We start from the raw sequence: 14,856 nt of genomic DNA on the forward strand, positions 1-14,856 counted from the left end.
CGTACTAAATTATTACCATTAAACTTAGGCCATAATTAGCGACCCCGATTGTCCATATTAAATTCCTTAACATAACTTTTGTCCTGTTTACCTAACACGCCTGTTCTATAATAATATTATATATACGCGACATTTATAATAATGTTTGCATAAAGTTGAGATTATATTATTCCATCATACCATCAACCACCAGAAGGGGTCGCTTTAATTCCGCTCTTTCATTGGTTTTCTCGCCGAAGAATCCAACACGCCGTCTCATTATAGAATCCGTAGCATCTGACTTCGGGATTTCTAGGTTTCTTGTCTACCTTTCACGATTCAAAAATCATTCTCTCCGTCTTATTTCTCTGTACATATTTTCTCACTCTCAAGGTACTAACCCTTTTCCCTCTTTTCCCAATTACACAGTTTTTTTTTGTCTCCCAATCTCTCACTCATCGTCACGGCTTGATTCTTTGTCTTTTTTTAGTCATTTGAATGTTGATCGGTGTAAAATTCAATAATTGGAATTGGGTCTCTTTAATCTTACTCATCAAAATAATATTTTAGGGCAGATTCTTTTATTGGGATGTAGGTTTCATTTTAATTTCAATTTTGAGTTATCTGCAATGGGTTTGGTTGAACCTTTCGTGAAATGTTTGTCTGCAGAGCTATAATAATTGTTACTGGATGAATTATCCCATTCTAGTCATTACATATATTGTGTCATTCCTTAACGTTGTAGAGAATAGAAATTATTAATTTTGGATAGACCACGAAAAATTACTCAATTCCTAAACAATTTTGTATTTTTTTTTTATAACCGGTGATTATTATCTGATGTCATGTATCTTGCTGGTTGATAATACATCTATATATATGTTTTCCGAAAGTTCAAGCAAACACACACACACCTACAATATTGCCCCTAGCGGGCTGAATTGCAGTGAATGAACCTTAATTAGCCAAAATAAATGTTCTTTTCCGCTTTCAAATAGTCGTGATGTGGTGAATGTTTGATTCATATGATGTAGGATGAGCTTTGAATTGATTTCACTATTAGTGGATAGTTTCAATATCCAGAATATTGATATAGTTTTTACAGTTGAAGCTTAAACGTTAATTAAGTTACTTTAGGACGGCATTGTTGGCTATTTCTCTTGTCTCCTGTTCTCAAATTGGTATCTTATTTTTTCAGGTGAAAAATTTATATTGGTTCTATTTTTTGAGGTCCAGTATAAAAAGGTTATTTGGCATTTGTCTCTAGAAGAGAGAGGGTACTGGTTCGCGGATTTACTGCAGCTGCGAGCTCAGCGTCCTCTCTCACCTCCCCTCTCTATCTTCATGTTCTTATTACTACATGAGATGCTCTGTTGATATATATACCTTCAGCGTTTGAGCTTATTGGTGAGATTGGAGAAGGTAGAGGGATTGAGTGAGCAAATAGTTTGGAGCTGGCATCATGGGGGCTGTTTGTTGCTGTTTGAGTGAGGACTGTGAAGATTATGTTAATCCAAATAGTTCCATTTACAGGAACTGTATATGTCTCAGTTGCTTTGTTCAGAACTTCTTACATGTGGTATGCTCTATAGCTCTTGTATTTTTGCTTTCCCTCTCGTGTTTCATTTTATTTTCTGTGAGTGTGACTTGGTTGAATTAAGTGTTTCAAGCATTTGTACCCTTTTGGTCACACTTGTGTGTTTAAACATACTGTTTTTGGTTTCAACAGTAGGAGTTTATGGTTTTCTCAGACCTCATTCCTCTGCAAAACTAGAGGGAAAAAGTGTTGTTTCTGGAAATATTATATGATGAAGATTACACTTGATTATAATGCTACTTGGATGCCATACACACTAGATTTTTAGAGATGTTGGTAATTGATACATGTATTACCTGTTGTAGTTGTGATTGGTAATGTGGGGAAATTTTTAGTAGTCCACTTTTACATCCATTGAAAAAGGTGCCGTGCAATTATACTATGTATTGGCAAGATAAATAGGAAGAGAGTGACAGTACTGCTTTGAACTTCAGCAATTTCAGACATTGAGTGGAGGTTTTGATGGACTTCGTGCATTAATGAGTGATACCAAAGAAGTGAATAGAGTGGTCCATGGCAGTAGTTTCTCTACCCCTCTCTCTCTGTCTGTCTGTTCCATTTTTATTAGCAGAAATAATATGATTCCATTCCACTATTTTCTCATTATTCTGCTAGATTTCCTTCAAATTCTTTTCCTGTAATACTTATCTCACTTCTCTAAATATTTTGGAAGATAGCACTTCACAAACAATTTACTTGAATCTCATATGCAGGTGTGGCATTAGTTATATTTGCCAAAATGACTTGCATGCTTGGTTATGGAAGTCCATATATGAGTAGTTGCAAGAAATGAACATCGGCCTACTTCTTGTTACTCATAATAGGAATGGCCATCACCATGTTATAACTTGAATTTATAGGCCAAACATATTTAAGGCTTAGTTTATAATGTTAAAATTGCAGCACAGGGCAGCTTTTATTTTGAACTAGCTGTATTATTTTGAAAATTCTTGCATTGTGCCTAGTGTCTTGTCCTTACACACAAAGTAGTCTCAATTCTGGAGAAAGTAGGAGGGTTGTGCTAGGTAACCGACATTTAACATAAAACCTTGTCACATGAAAGTTATCAATACATATTATGTAGTTCTTGCTAAACTATACCTTGTATCAACTTTTTAGTATTTAAAGAATGGTTAAGGAGTGCTCCGCGTGTTTGGATGAGGTGAAGAGTGTACAAAGGTTCCCTTGATAGTCTGACGAGATTGCATAAAGGAACTAGTTCATGGTACTTAGCTTATATTTGTGGTTGGACTATTAGAGTTGGTAGACGCTGTGATTAAAATGAACATTAATATAACATGTCTACAAGATGCTAAGTGGATAGAAGAGGAGTTAAGAAAATTAGAGTTATGGGATATAAAACTCTATTACACTGGAAGGACAGACATATAAATATCACAGGGTAATAGTTGATAAAGAATTTTAAAAAGTAGAAGTTGTAACTGTTATTAGAGAAAAGGGATTGGATGCAACAACCACCAAGCATTGTCCCAATTACTTGGGATCGGCTACATGAATCCCTCTGGTCCACTCTATATAAGGCCATATCCTCAATCATCATGTATTCATAGGATTATTGTTCATCACAAAGTTTTACGCCAGCTGTCAAGCTACTTGACGCAACCCCCCTACTTTATCCGGGCTTGGGGCTGGCTGTGTAAGGAATACTAGCGGAGTTAGAAAAATGACTAGATAATATTTATAAAACTTGTATTGCAAAAAAATTCAGTTAAAATAATTATCACTTATGCATTGAAGGAAGATTAGGCGAACGCATTAAAGTACAATTTTGAATTGGAAGAAAAGATTATGGAGGGTATGAGATGGTGCATGGTGGACATGGATTTGAGGATATGAATGAATCTGGGGAGGTTATCATAGGCTTTTAGTGACAAACAATTTATTGTAGCAAATACATATTTTGAAAAGAGTGTAGTAGTTAATAATCATTAAAGATGAATCAAACATTAATCAGATTGATCTTTTAATAAGTAGAAGATTCAACTGACACTTTTAGTCCTTTGCAAGGAGTATAAGGTTATTTGGGGAGAGATATTAACGCTGCAACATTAGTTGACAATTTTTTTTATGCATATCTTAAAGGAAAATAAAGAAAAAGAAGAGATTAGAAGTCTAATTACCAACTACCAAGTAGTGGAATTTAAAAGAGAACATTAGTCAGATTGATCTTTTAATAAGTAGAAGAGTACTTATAAAAAAAAAATTAAGTAGAAGAGTAAACTGATTCCTTTAGTCCTTTGCAAAGAGCATAAGGTTATTTGAGGAGTGTTATTAACATTGCAACATAAGTTGACAATTTTTGAAAGGAAGATTAAGAAAGAGAGAAGAGATTAGAAATCTATTTACCAAGTAGTGGAACTTAAAAGACAAGAAAGTATAATTATTAAATAATAAGGTGATGAAAGAAAAATGTAAAACTTAAAAGTCAAAACAGATGTAGTGTGGAATAGGATCGCTGAATGTATTAATTGAACATCAAATAAGTTTCTTGTAAAATGGAAAGGAAAAGGTCCAATGTTGAAAGAAATTTAGTGGTGAGCTAAAGATGTCCAAACCATAGTAAGAACAAAAAGAGTGATAAAACTTGGATTTAGAAAGTTTGAGAAGTGTAATTATCCAAAGAAGGAAGTCAATGGAGTAGTAAGAGATGCTACTTATATATATAGTATAAGGCATACATTTTAAATTAGATATGAGAAGAACGTATACAAACTTGTTTATTTAAGGACGGGACCGCCATAGGTTTGTAATAATATTACGTGTTTTAAGAGTGGAGACCTAAGAATCGGTGAAAGATGATGAAATTAGAAAAAGGTGAAAAAGATGCCTTGAGATTTTATTGAAGTAAAATAATTTGGAAGAATATGGAATCCTTGGCTAGGATTCAAACGTGAGTAAAGAGATGCATGTAAAGAGTCTGGGAGTAGATGACATTGGCGTCGAAGTTTTTAGGGATGTTGTATCTTGGTCAACAAGAATGTTTAACAAGATCATAACAATAAAAAAATTCCTGATGAGTGGTACCTGTATCTAAAATTAGTGGGGTATTCAGAGTTGTATCACATTATTAAATTAATGAGTCATAGAACAAAACTTTAGGATTGATCAGAAGGCTAGGACTTGAAACGATAATATTAGGAAATCGATTTGGATTTATAGGGAAGTAGACAATGGAAAGTTATTTATCACTGAGGATGCTATTTGGAAGATGTACAGAGAAGAAGACAAGTCTGCATATGGTTTTCACTTTTCACAGGTTTGAGGGAAAAAAAAAATAACATGGTCCCTAGTGGGTTTTACTGTTTTAGAAAAGAAAGAAGTCAAAGATAGATATATTTATATATTTTTTTGATAAGTAACTAAGTATTAAAAAGCGTTCAAAAGGGGAAATTATGATGAAGTAATGAAAAGAAATGCAGAAGAAATAAGTTATTTATGGTTATTTTAGCCTTACATAAGGTATATGTCTCTGCCCTTTTGTCTCGGTTTTTTTGATTGAATAGAAGAAACACATTTAGGATAATATTCATGTAGAAACAATATTTATGTAGCCATACCCAAATAGTTGAGATGAGACTATGTTGAGTTGGTATTATTTTGATGGCAAATACAATTTGCAAGTGACGGGTACCTTATCATTGTTAGAAAGTATTATAATTGAAGTGATTGGAAATTGATTTTATTATTCAGTTTGTTGAGATAAATACCTTCTCCTTTTCTTTGGCGTAGTATACATCATTATTTCGGAGTGGGGAATCACATGCCAACCTTACATCCATTCAGGGAACAACATCTTTGACTTCTCCGTCATCACTTGATGATTCTCTATCTGACATGTACCGTTCTCCACCAAGGCCTTTACCTTATGATGCTGATCCTACTAGATATATCCGTTTACAACGGGATGGACTGGTTTCAAGACGTGAGAAGGGATCAAGTCATTTACATGAAGAATCTGAACCACTGAGAAGAAGTGATAATGATGCTGATTCAGAATCTTTAAGTACAGGAAATAAATGGAACGAGTCTACATGTGAAGAAGGATTAAAAGAATACAATTCTAAGGCATCAGTGAAGCTTTCGTCAGCAAAAATGGCAACTGGATATGCACATATAAATTCTTCTTCAGAAGATGAAGATGTCTGCCCAACATGTCTTGAAGGTAAAATATTATGTCTCAAATTTTGAATTCAGATGATCCACAATTAAGATATATATATATATATATATATATATATATATATATATATATATATATATATATATTGCTTACCTAGTGGCACTCTTTCTCAGATGTAAGTGATTTATTTTGAAATAAAGGAAAAGAGAGGAGATTTCTTTCTTTCTTTCTTTTTCCTTGTCAAGAACAGAAGAAAAAACAAAGAGGTCCTCATCTTTATTTTTATAAATCCTGTACAAGGTAAATAGGCAATTTTTTTCAGATTTGTTCAAGGAGGGTAAGGTTCAGTTAGTATACATTGATGCTTCAATAATTATTCATCCCTCTTACCTAGTAATTGTGTCCTTCCTTATTGTGGGGCCAAATATGGGAAACAAAAATTATGGTCATTACTAAGCATGAATGATGAAGGTCGCTACCTTCGTCTGGGGCAAGGACTTCCAAACCTATCTGGAAGCTTAAACCACTATCTTGTGATGGTCTGATGCTTTTGATATTAATAGATGAATGCTGTTGTGATATATATCTTATAGTTCAGGATTTATAAAATATTATGCTTATGCCTTTTTATGTCCCTTTTAAATGCAGAATATACTTCAGAAAACCCTAAGATAATTACCAAATGCTCTCACCACTTCCACCTTGGTTGCATATACGAGTGGATGGAAAGAAGTGAAAATTGTCCAGTTTGTGGCAAGGTAACACTTTCCCCTTTATTTCCCCCCCTTTTTGGATTAGGCTTCCTTCTTTAGGTCTGTGAGTTTTGTTAATCTGAATTTTGGGATTAATCTATTGATTGACATGCTTGGTTGATATTATGATATACTTTTTCACCTTCCCTTTCTGCAAGTTCTTCTCTATGGCTTAATGTGTCCACAGTTATGGATTATTATTGTACCTCTTAATTTTGTGCATGTCCCTTTCTTGGACATTCATTCATACTTGTTGGTAGTTCCATATAATGGAAATTACCACATTCTAATCAACATATTTTTTATATTAAAAAAAAGAGAGAACATCTCATTGGAGTGTTCTTCACTATGTTCAGTAATGCCAGTTTTGTTTTATAAAATGTCATTAAGTATGCTTAATAGGGTAATCGATACTTTTGGTAGTATCCATGTTGCATGATCAAGCCATTGCTGTACTTTAGTCTTCTGATTTTCACTTCCCCTGTAATTTACATTTGAAGTTAGTAATTTGTTTACTTGTATCTTTCTGGCCAAATAGAGGTTGAATTGGAAAGTGAAGGTTGGTAACCCACTCTAGTTTGCCAATTATCAGTGCTGGCAAATTTACTGATTTGCAACAGTAATGCATTTGCTAAACAAGTGTTTAGAAGCCACAAGAAAATTGATCATTCTATTTACTTTTAGCACTTAAATTATTTCATCTTTTTGTCATGTTCATCTAAAACAATTCTAGTATTTTTATTTTTATTTTTAATTAACCTCATATGTAATAAATTATTTTATTGGAAAACCTGGTCACTCTTTGATGCTTATAAGTAAAAATTGGCGTTTATACCTTATCCAATTGTCATTGGAGCCTAGATTTCTAAAGAAAATATGAGAGAAACCTTAGAATGATCAAATATCTGTTGAAATACTGACATACATTGGAGAAAACTTGTTAGAAGAGTGTGTGGGTGCTATCACTTCTATAAATTTTGTTTTTTTGGGATAAGTTCACTTCTATAAAATGAAAGCTAACGACCCTGAATCTTCCTTAAGCTGACCTTTAAAGTTCCCAAACAACATTAATGACACCTTTTAGTGTTTCCACACAACATTAGTGATACCCTTAACTGTTTCTCACACAAGATTAATACTTTTTACTTTCCTAAGTTATCACTATCATTTTGTGACCTTGATTGTTACTTTTGCAGAAACAAGGCTAATTCTTTGACCCTTCATTTAATATCACTACACTTTTACCAAGGATCTCAAACATATGCGCATCAACTCGTCCTCCTTGGGGAAAACTTGTCCCGTGCGTTATTGTTGACCTGTAGTTATTTTTTATTGTAGGATGCTAAGGTGTTGAGACAAGTCGATCTAATAAGTAATTCTTCAATCTTCTTGATGATGCATTGGGATTCAATCTTCCTTTGCTCAGTTTGGAATTAGAGCCAATTAGAAATCTCTAATTGCATAGGTATACCATCATCATTTCTCCTCCTTGAAAGCTTTTGGCATTGCCTTTCTTGTTTGCTTTCTCCTTTAAGACACTTGGATATACCTTTTCTACCTCTCTTTTGGACTTGGGAAAATCTTCATCTTTTTATTGGGCCTAGTACCAATTCAACTCTATCCTTATTATACAAGGGCATATATGTTTCTTCTCTAAGGTGGGTAGGCTTGTTACTGAGCTGCCGTGGTCTACCATGCAGTAAATGACAAGCTCCCATTTTCACCACATCACACAAACTTTATCTGAATAAATTTTCCCATAAAAGAGCAATGAGAAATTGCTATTAGAGATTGCCTTTTTGTCTTCATCTCTTTTATTGAACCAGATGGTCTTGGATACTGCTGCACTTGAAGGTTCATGTAATATCACCATTTATTGATATACTTATTTCTCAAATTTGCCTTCATCAAAGACTTGCCGTCTACGAGATAAGCACATTTTTCTAAAGATGATATTATGATTTCAATCACCTTCCGGTGCTTTTGGTTTCATCAACTAACAAGGTTTGGAAAATCCTCATCTCCAAGTGTGATTTCATCTTCTGCAAAGCCCACCAGTGCTTCATCATCATTTGCCTTTATCAAAAAGCCTTTTGTTTTGTTCATCCCATCTTCTACTTTATTAATAAAAAAATTGCTGGTTGCCTCTCGACAATCATACGATCTGTGACATTCTTTATTACATTTGTAGCATATTATTTCGTTGTTCACAAACTGGAAAAGTGTGCGCCAGTAACAGTATCCGCTTCTAAGACATACTCGGCCTTGACCACGACCATGGACTTTAGGTTCTCTATTAGTTTTCTTCATTACACAGGTGCTGCTTCAGGTCTGTTAATATTTCCTGGACCTTGTTTAACATCCAACTTTAGCTCTCCTATTCTAAAGTAATTTGAATGTTTGCAAGGTCAACTTTTTTGGGCTTAAAAATTAGATAGCACTAACATTTAGCAAAGCTACACTTCTACCAAGTTTCTTATATTTTGCCTAGTCTCATCAAATAACGATCCATTCAATTAATTGTAGTGGAGTTCTCATTTTGTAGAAATCATTACAGCAGATTGAGATCCTTGTTAAAGGGACTGATATTGTTTCAAGACTTCCTCGTGTTCTGCCAGTAAAGTCTGGAATTTCCATGCCAGTACATGCACTCAATTGAAAATTAGCTGCTTTATGCAGGATTAAATTCCACATTCTTCATTGAAGGCTTTACTAAAGGCTGCTGATGTTAGTGGATTCTTTGTACATCAGGCTAGTTTCTTGAATTTTACGTTGACATACATTTATTCACTTCCCCTCTGTCTCTCAATTGTCAGATTAGGATGAGAAATGGTTCTGGATTGCTGTAACATATAGTGCACAGCTGACTCCTTTGCTGTTGCAGCTATCCAGATCCTCTATTCAACACAAGTACTTCACCTATTTCGAAACAATAACGCGAAGAAAGGGACATAATAAGAGAGATTTTGTGATGATTATAAAATAGATTTGAATATTTGATATGCTTGTTAGGTGCCATTCCAATCAAATGTGCCAGACACATATGCCATATTTATGTCGCTGTGTTATGTGTTCGACAAGGGCTACTTTCACGCCCATGTAGCATAGAATTCACAGCAATCATGCATTTGAGAAGGGGCTGTAGTACTACTTGATACAAAGAAAGTGGAGATATCCACTTACAGTAGTACGTAATTAATGAGTGCCATTGCACCAATCACTGCTTGAGCCTATATTTTTAAATGGAAATATGGAAAAAGCCTTGGAAGAACCAAATTACTGATGAGATACTGAACTACTGGAGAGAACTTGTCACAGCATATCAAGGATGCCGTCTCTTCATTGAGATTATGAATGACCCCTGATCTTCTCTAAACAGACTTTAGAGTTCTCACGTGACGTTAGTGCACAGCATATCAAGGATGCCGTCCCTTCATAGAGATCATGAATGACCCCTGATCTTCTCTAAACGGACTTTAGAGTTCTCACGTGACGTTAGTGACACACTTTAGTGTTCTCATTGAACATAAACGTCACTCTTTAGTGTTCTCTTACAACATTAATACCTTTTAGTGTTTTCAAACAACTTAGCATTTCCAAATCTTAATTGCTACTTTTGCATAAATAAGATGAACTTGATGGAATTATCAACCTTAACGTCAGAGGTCAGTGGTGAAGAAATGTTGCTTAACATCACAAATTCAGTAGAGTTAACTTGGTATATTAGCAAAACTGGCACCTGAAACTTTAGTCTTGTTGCTTGACATGGGTAAGCAGAAGGAAACATTGATTCACCTCTTCTGAAAATACTTCTGATATTCTTGCTGTGGGGTTAGTACTATTGATGCGGTGATCGGTGCTTTAGTTGAAGCTACAGTAAGTGGGATTTTTGTGTGTCCCCTGTACAACCCCCCCACCCAACAATATAAAAAATATATATATATATATATATATATATATATATATATATATATATATATATCCCACCCACCCATAAGATGTGTGTCCCACCCACCCATACGATGTGTGTCCCGAACGTATTACGTATGCTGCCTTAGATTAAATAGGGAAAAAGGTTATCTAGAGCACAACTGACTTAGAAATGGAATATTTATTCTGTTTTCTCCATGATGCTTTACTGCGATGGTTCTCATGTAATCATTGTAATTGCTTATGATATAGTTCATTTACTTTGTGAGATAAGGTTTTAAATAGAAAATAGGGTCATCGATAATTTCCACAATTCCCCCCTCCCTCCCCTTTGAATTTTCCTTTTTATTTAACTTAGTTGCATCTTCAATAGAAAACCTCAATTTAGTATAGCATCAAAATTTTGAGATTAAAACTACAGCTGGGGATTCCAGATACACACATACAGAGTGTAACTGTAATAATCTTCCATGCTTATGTGGTTTTCTATATAGAAGCCATGAGAAAATGGGCTTATCCACCTATCTTAGTATTATTTTAGGATTTACCAAGTTATAGTACTTTTCTACTGGAAACTCTAGCCCATGGGGAACATGTTTTTCTGGAAGATTATTTTGAAAACCAATGGTAAACTTCTTCAAGATTAGAGCTTTCTATTTGCTGACAATCTTTTCAAGTACCTGACTCTTTTTGACCTTCTGTGCCTTTTGTTGAATTTAAAAATGGTCACAGCATACTTTCTTTATTAAATAAATTTAAGATTCATAACAAGCAGCTAGGATAATTTGAGCCTTACAAAAACCCAATCGCTAACTATGACATACCTCAAATTCAACAAAAGCCAAAAGCCGTTTGTATTCCTGATGAGAGAAGTCAAAAATTCCAGTGCCCAATTTGACGTATCACCTTTTTTTTTTTTTTTTTGACAAGTAAGATTTCATTAAAAGACGCTTAGAAAGTAAGATTTTATTGACTTATCACCTTTTTGAAGAAAATGTGCTGCATTAGTGCCCAAAATTTTCTGGATTGGGGTGTTTGCAGGTCGATTTGGAACTTTACGAGTCAGTCTGACATGATTACATAGTTAAAAATGGATGAATGGATTGGCTTATGTAAAGTTCAGTGTGAATATTTGTTGGTTGGTTTCATTGTGTGTCGGCATCTCATATTTGTTGGATTCGGGCAGAGCAGTTTTTTTGTATTGACAAAAAGGAAAGGAAAAAGAGCTGAACAATGCAGTTTTTAAATTTCACATGCTTTCCTTGGGAGAAAATATCCAAAGTTTCGATAAAAAAGAAAATCCCATTCTTCACTTGCTGTTTATGGTATCTGTTATTGTAACATATTTTTGAGAGAAAGGAAAGAAACGATATAAAAGTGGAAACATAACATATAAGTTGGACATTTCAGCAAAAACATATTTTGAGTTGGGGCTCGGCTTCTTTTCGGCCAACCCATGTCAGGTATTGATCTGCCTAGCTGAAACCCGCCCCTTCTCCATTTCGTCCCTCACCAAACCCATTCCAATAATGATGCATTGGGTGCTTACCTGAAAATGTCGGCTGATTGCCTTCCCCAAGGAATATGTGATGCAATCTGATCTTTAATTAAAAGGAACTAAATATGCTTTCAAGTTTTCTCACTTTGTGCTTCTTGAGATTATTCATATTGGCATGACCCTGCATTAGTTATGTTGTTGCCTCTAGTTTAGGTTTTTATCTCTGTGAATTCTTAAAGCAAACATGCAAGTTAGTAGTTCATTGCTTGATTTTCTTGATGACTCCTCAAGTTGTAAACAGTATAAAATGTCTTTGTTCATAATAGGGAAAGAGAATAGCACTTGGTTGTATTGAAAATGGAAGGAGGGAGAATAATTTTTAAATCTTGTATTCCAATCCAACCTCAACTAGTTACAAAATCCCATTTTGTTTCCATCAACTCCTTGGCAACCAAATAGAACTTAATTGTTTGTAAACTGGTATCTGGCAAAATATGGTTCGAGATGGGTATGTGCGTGCGCATGGAATATGGACAAAATGGTAAGTATCTCTTATATGAATGTATGCATAATTCTGAACATGCTTTTGTTTTGCTGGCTTTTGTAGGTGATGGTATTCGATGAGACGACTTGATCTTCCGTCGTGGATGAAGCCAGCAACAAACAGGAAAGGAGAAAGGAAAACAGAGAGAAAAAAAGAAGCAAGTCTGTGAATATTTCAACTTAAAGCGTTTGTCATATAATTAAATGCAAAAAAGTGTGCAGTATAACCTTGTTGCACGGTATCTTGTGTATATGTTTTCTTTTTTCTTCTTTCTAGCATTTCCACTAGGGAAAAAAAAAAAAAAAAAAATTACCTGGGTACTGCACCCTTTACACTGTAATGATGAAAAGTTCTGAAACCGAGGAAATATAGGCTTCACACATGGTGCAGTTCTCTGAAACCAAAAGGGAAAGATAGACTTCACACCTGGTGAAGTGTTTGATGTTAACTAAGGTCTTCAACTCTTCGTGAACCAGTGGATCATCTTGTTAGGTCCGGGCTACGAACGGTTGTGACTGATCAAAGCATTTTGCATTGTGTGTATAGAACTGAGTCTTTTCCGGAGGGTGTATCCTGAAATTTCATAAATTTAGCTCTGATTGGCGATTTATGTCATTACTCTGCATGTTTGTTCATATATTGTAAGTGAGAGCAGATGATGTATTGTCTTAATGAAGGGCTACATGTGATATTATCTCACAGCTATGGAATGATGAACATGATTAATTGAAGAGGAATATAAAACCCAGACACAAATCTGCATATCTTGGAATATAAAATGTAAAAATTGTCTCAGATCCGGAACATAATTTTAGAAGGCAAAGATCATGTGGTAGATGAGACGAATGTAAATATGAAAACTGGAGCTGAATATTTTGGACACAAAAGCCTTTTCTTTTCTTAATTCCGGAACAAATGCTCAGATTGGCCTGCAAAATATCCAAAAGTATTCTTCTTTCATCCGTCGCGAACCTGAAGTTAAATATGGATATTTTTATGGTATATGGTAGGCAGGTTGTGTCAGAGTGATTCGTTGTAGGGGTGCACCTTAGGTTGAGCAGTCCGAGCTCAGTCCGATTTTTTGTGGGCTTGGGCAATTATTTTTACAATTAGAATTGCACTTGGGTTGAAAAATTGCAATCCAAATTTAATTAGGATTGGACTTGGATTGAAATGTTAGCAACCCGAGCTAACCTCCGAATTCTAATACTATTTATATATATATATATATATATATATATATATATATATTTACTTTTAAATACATTATATATAATATTTAAACTATGATTATCTTTTTTCTTTTCAACTTTCTTTGTTAAATTTTAATTTATTTATGTTAATATTTAGGGGAATTAATTATCTAAGATTTTTCTTTGTAATTTATTAAAAATATACAAAAAGTCTTTAAATTTTTTCTTCTTTAAGAGTAATTTAATTTAAAACTAATTCAAAATAATATTAAAATTTCGGTTTGAAGATTAGCCATATGATTTAATTCGAATTAACCCGAAGTTTTAACCTATAATAAAAGCCCAAGTTGTAAACCCGAATTTAAAAGTAGAATGATGAGTTGGGTTCGAGTTGAGTAGTTAAGGTTGATGATAGGATTATGATTGAGTTTGGATTTAGCATTTTATAAGGTGAGTTGGGCTCAAGTTATACCTCAAACTCGCCTGAGTTGAGCTCTAATTCCTTGTGCATCTAAAAATTTCTCCTTATGCCGTAAGTTTCTTATATTTATAGTTAGACATTGAAGGCTAAGGACTAATTAAAATTATTATATTAAAAAGTGTCTGGAAGGAATTTATTATTATTATTATTATTATTATTTTGTTGTGAGTAGGAAAAGGTGTCATCATGAACCTTATCACGGACATTGTATTACAGCCCCCTTTCTTTTTTTTTTTTTTTTTTGTACCCTTTTCTTTTCGGTGTTTTCAATTTTGAATCGGAAGAAATTCTTTTAAAATTTAAATTATTATTTTTTTCAATTTAAATTTTAAGACACTGATTAGATACTTCTAAACTAAACGTAACACTAACATCATTTATTTAATAAATTATATATCATGGACCGTTCACACACACCATATTCCTAATTAAAATTAAAATGGATATCACTAAATTGATATATCCTTTCAATTTTTTCTTATCCTGTCAAGCCATCTCTGTTTGGACTCAACTTGTTTTTTAATATCAAATTTAATAATTAAGTTTGAAATTTTTTGTTTTTGAGATTGGCCTTTCCACTTGAAAAATTCAATAATCCTTTAGATGAAAAAGGTCCCTTATCATGAACCAATTGGTTCGTTTGCAGCCTTACAATGTCAGATCACTGAACTTAAAACATTGATCGAATTTGAGCTATTTAGCTTTAAATGTTATTGCTTCAGAAAAATAAATGAATAAATA

General features: G+C 33.9%; 1 protein-coding gene across 2 annotated transcripts; it reads left to right on the plus strand.

Annotated features, from left to right (window-relative positions):
• The first annotated feature begins 139 nt into the window (after positions 1–139).
• LOC132282495 (E3 ubiquitin-protein ligase At3g02290) lies at positions 140–13,059 on the plus strand. Of its 2 annotated transcripts, none has more exons than XM_059784201.1 (5): positions 140–372; positions 1,178–1,558; positions 5,381–5,759; positions 6,366–6,475; positions 12,505–13,059. In XM_059784201.1, exons 2-5 carry the CDS (start codon positions 1,442–1,444, stop codon positions 12,529–12,531), a joined length of 633 nt encoding a protein of 210 aa, XP_059640184.1. In that variant the 5' UTR covers positions 140–372; positions 1,178–1,441; the 3' UTR covers positions 12,532–13,059. The 2 variants fall into 2 exon arrangements, with proteins under 2 accessions (XP_059640184.1, XP_059640183.1); XM_059784200.1 differs by having other exon boundaries at positions 142–372; positions 5,327–5,759.
• The last annotated feature ends 1,797 nt before the right edge of the window (positions 13,060–14,856 follow it).

This window comes from Cornus florida, unplaced genomic scaffold (assembly GCF_030987335.1).
Source record: "Cornus florida cultivar Cherokee Brave unplaced genomic scaffold, ASM3098733v1 CherokeeBrave_3.0.0_Hap2_Chr11, whole genome shotgun sequence".
Lineage (NCBI taxonomy): Eukaryota > Viridiplantae > Streptophyta > Magnoliopsida > Cornales > Cornaceae > Cornus > Cornus florida.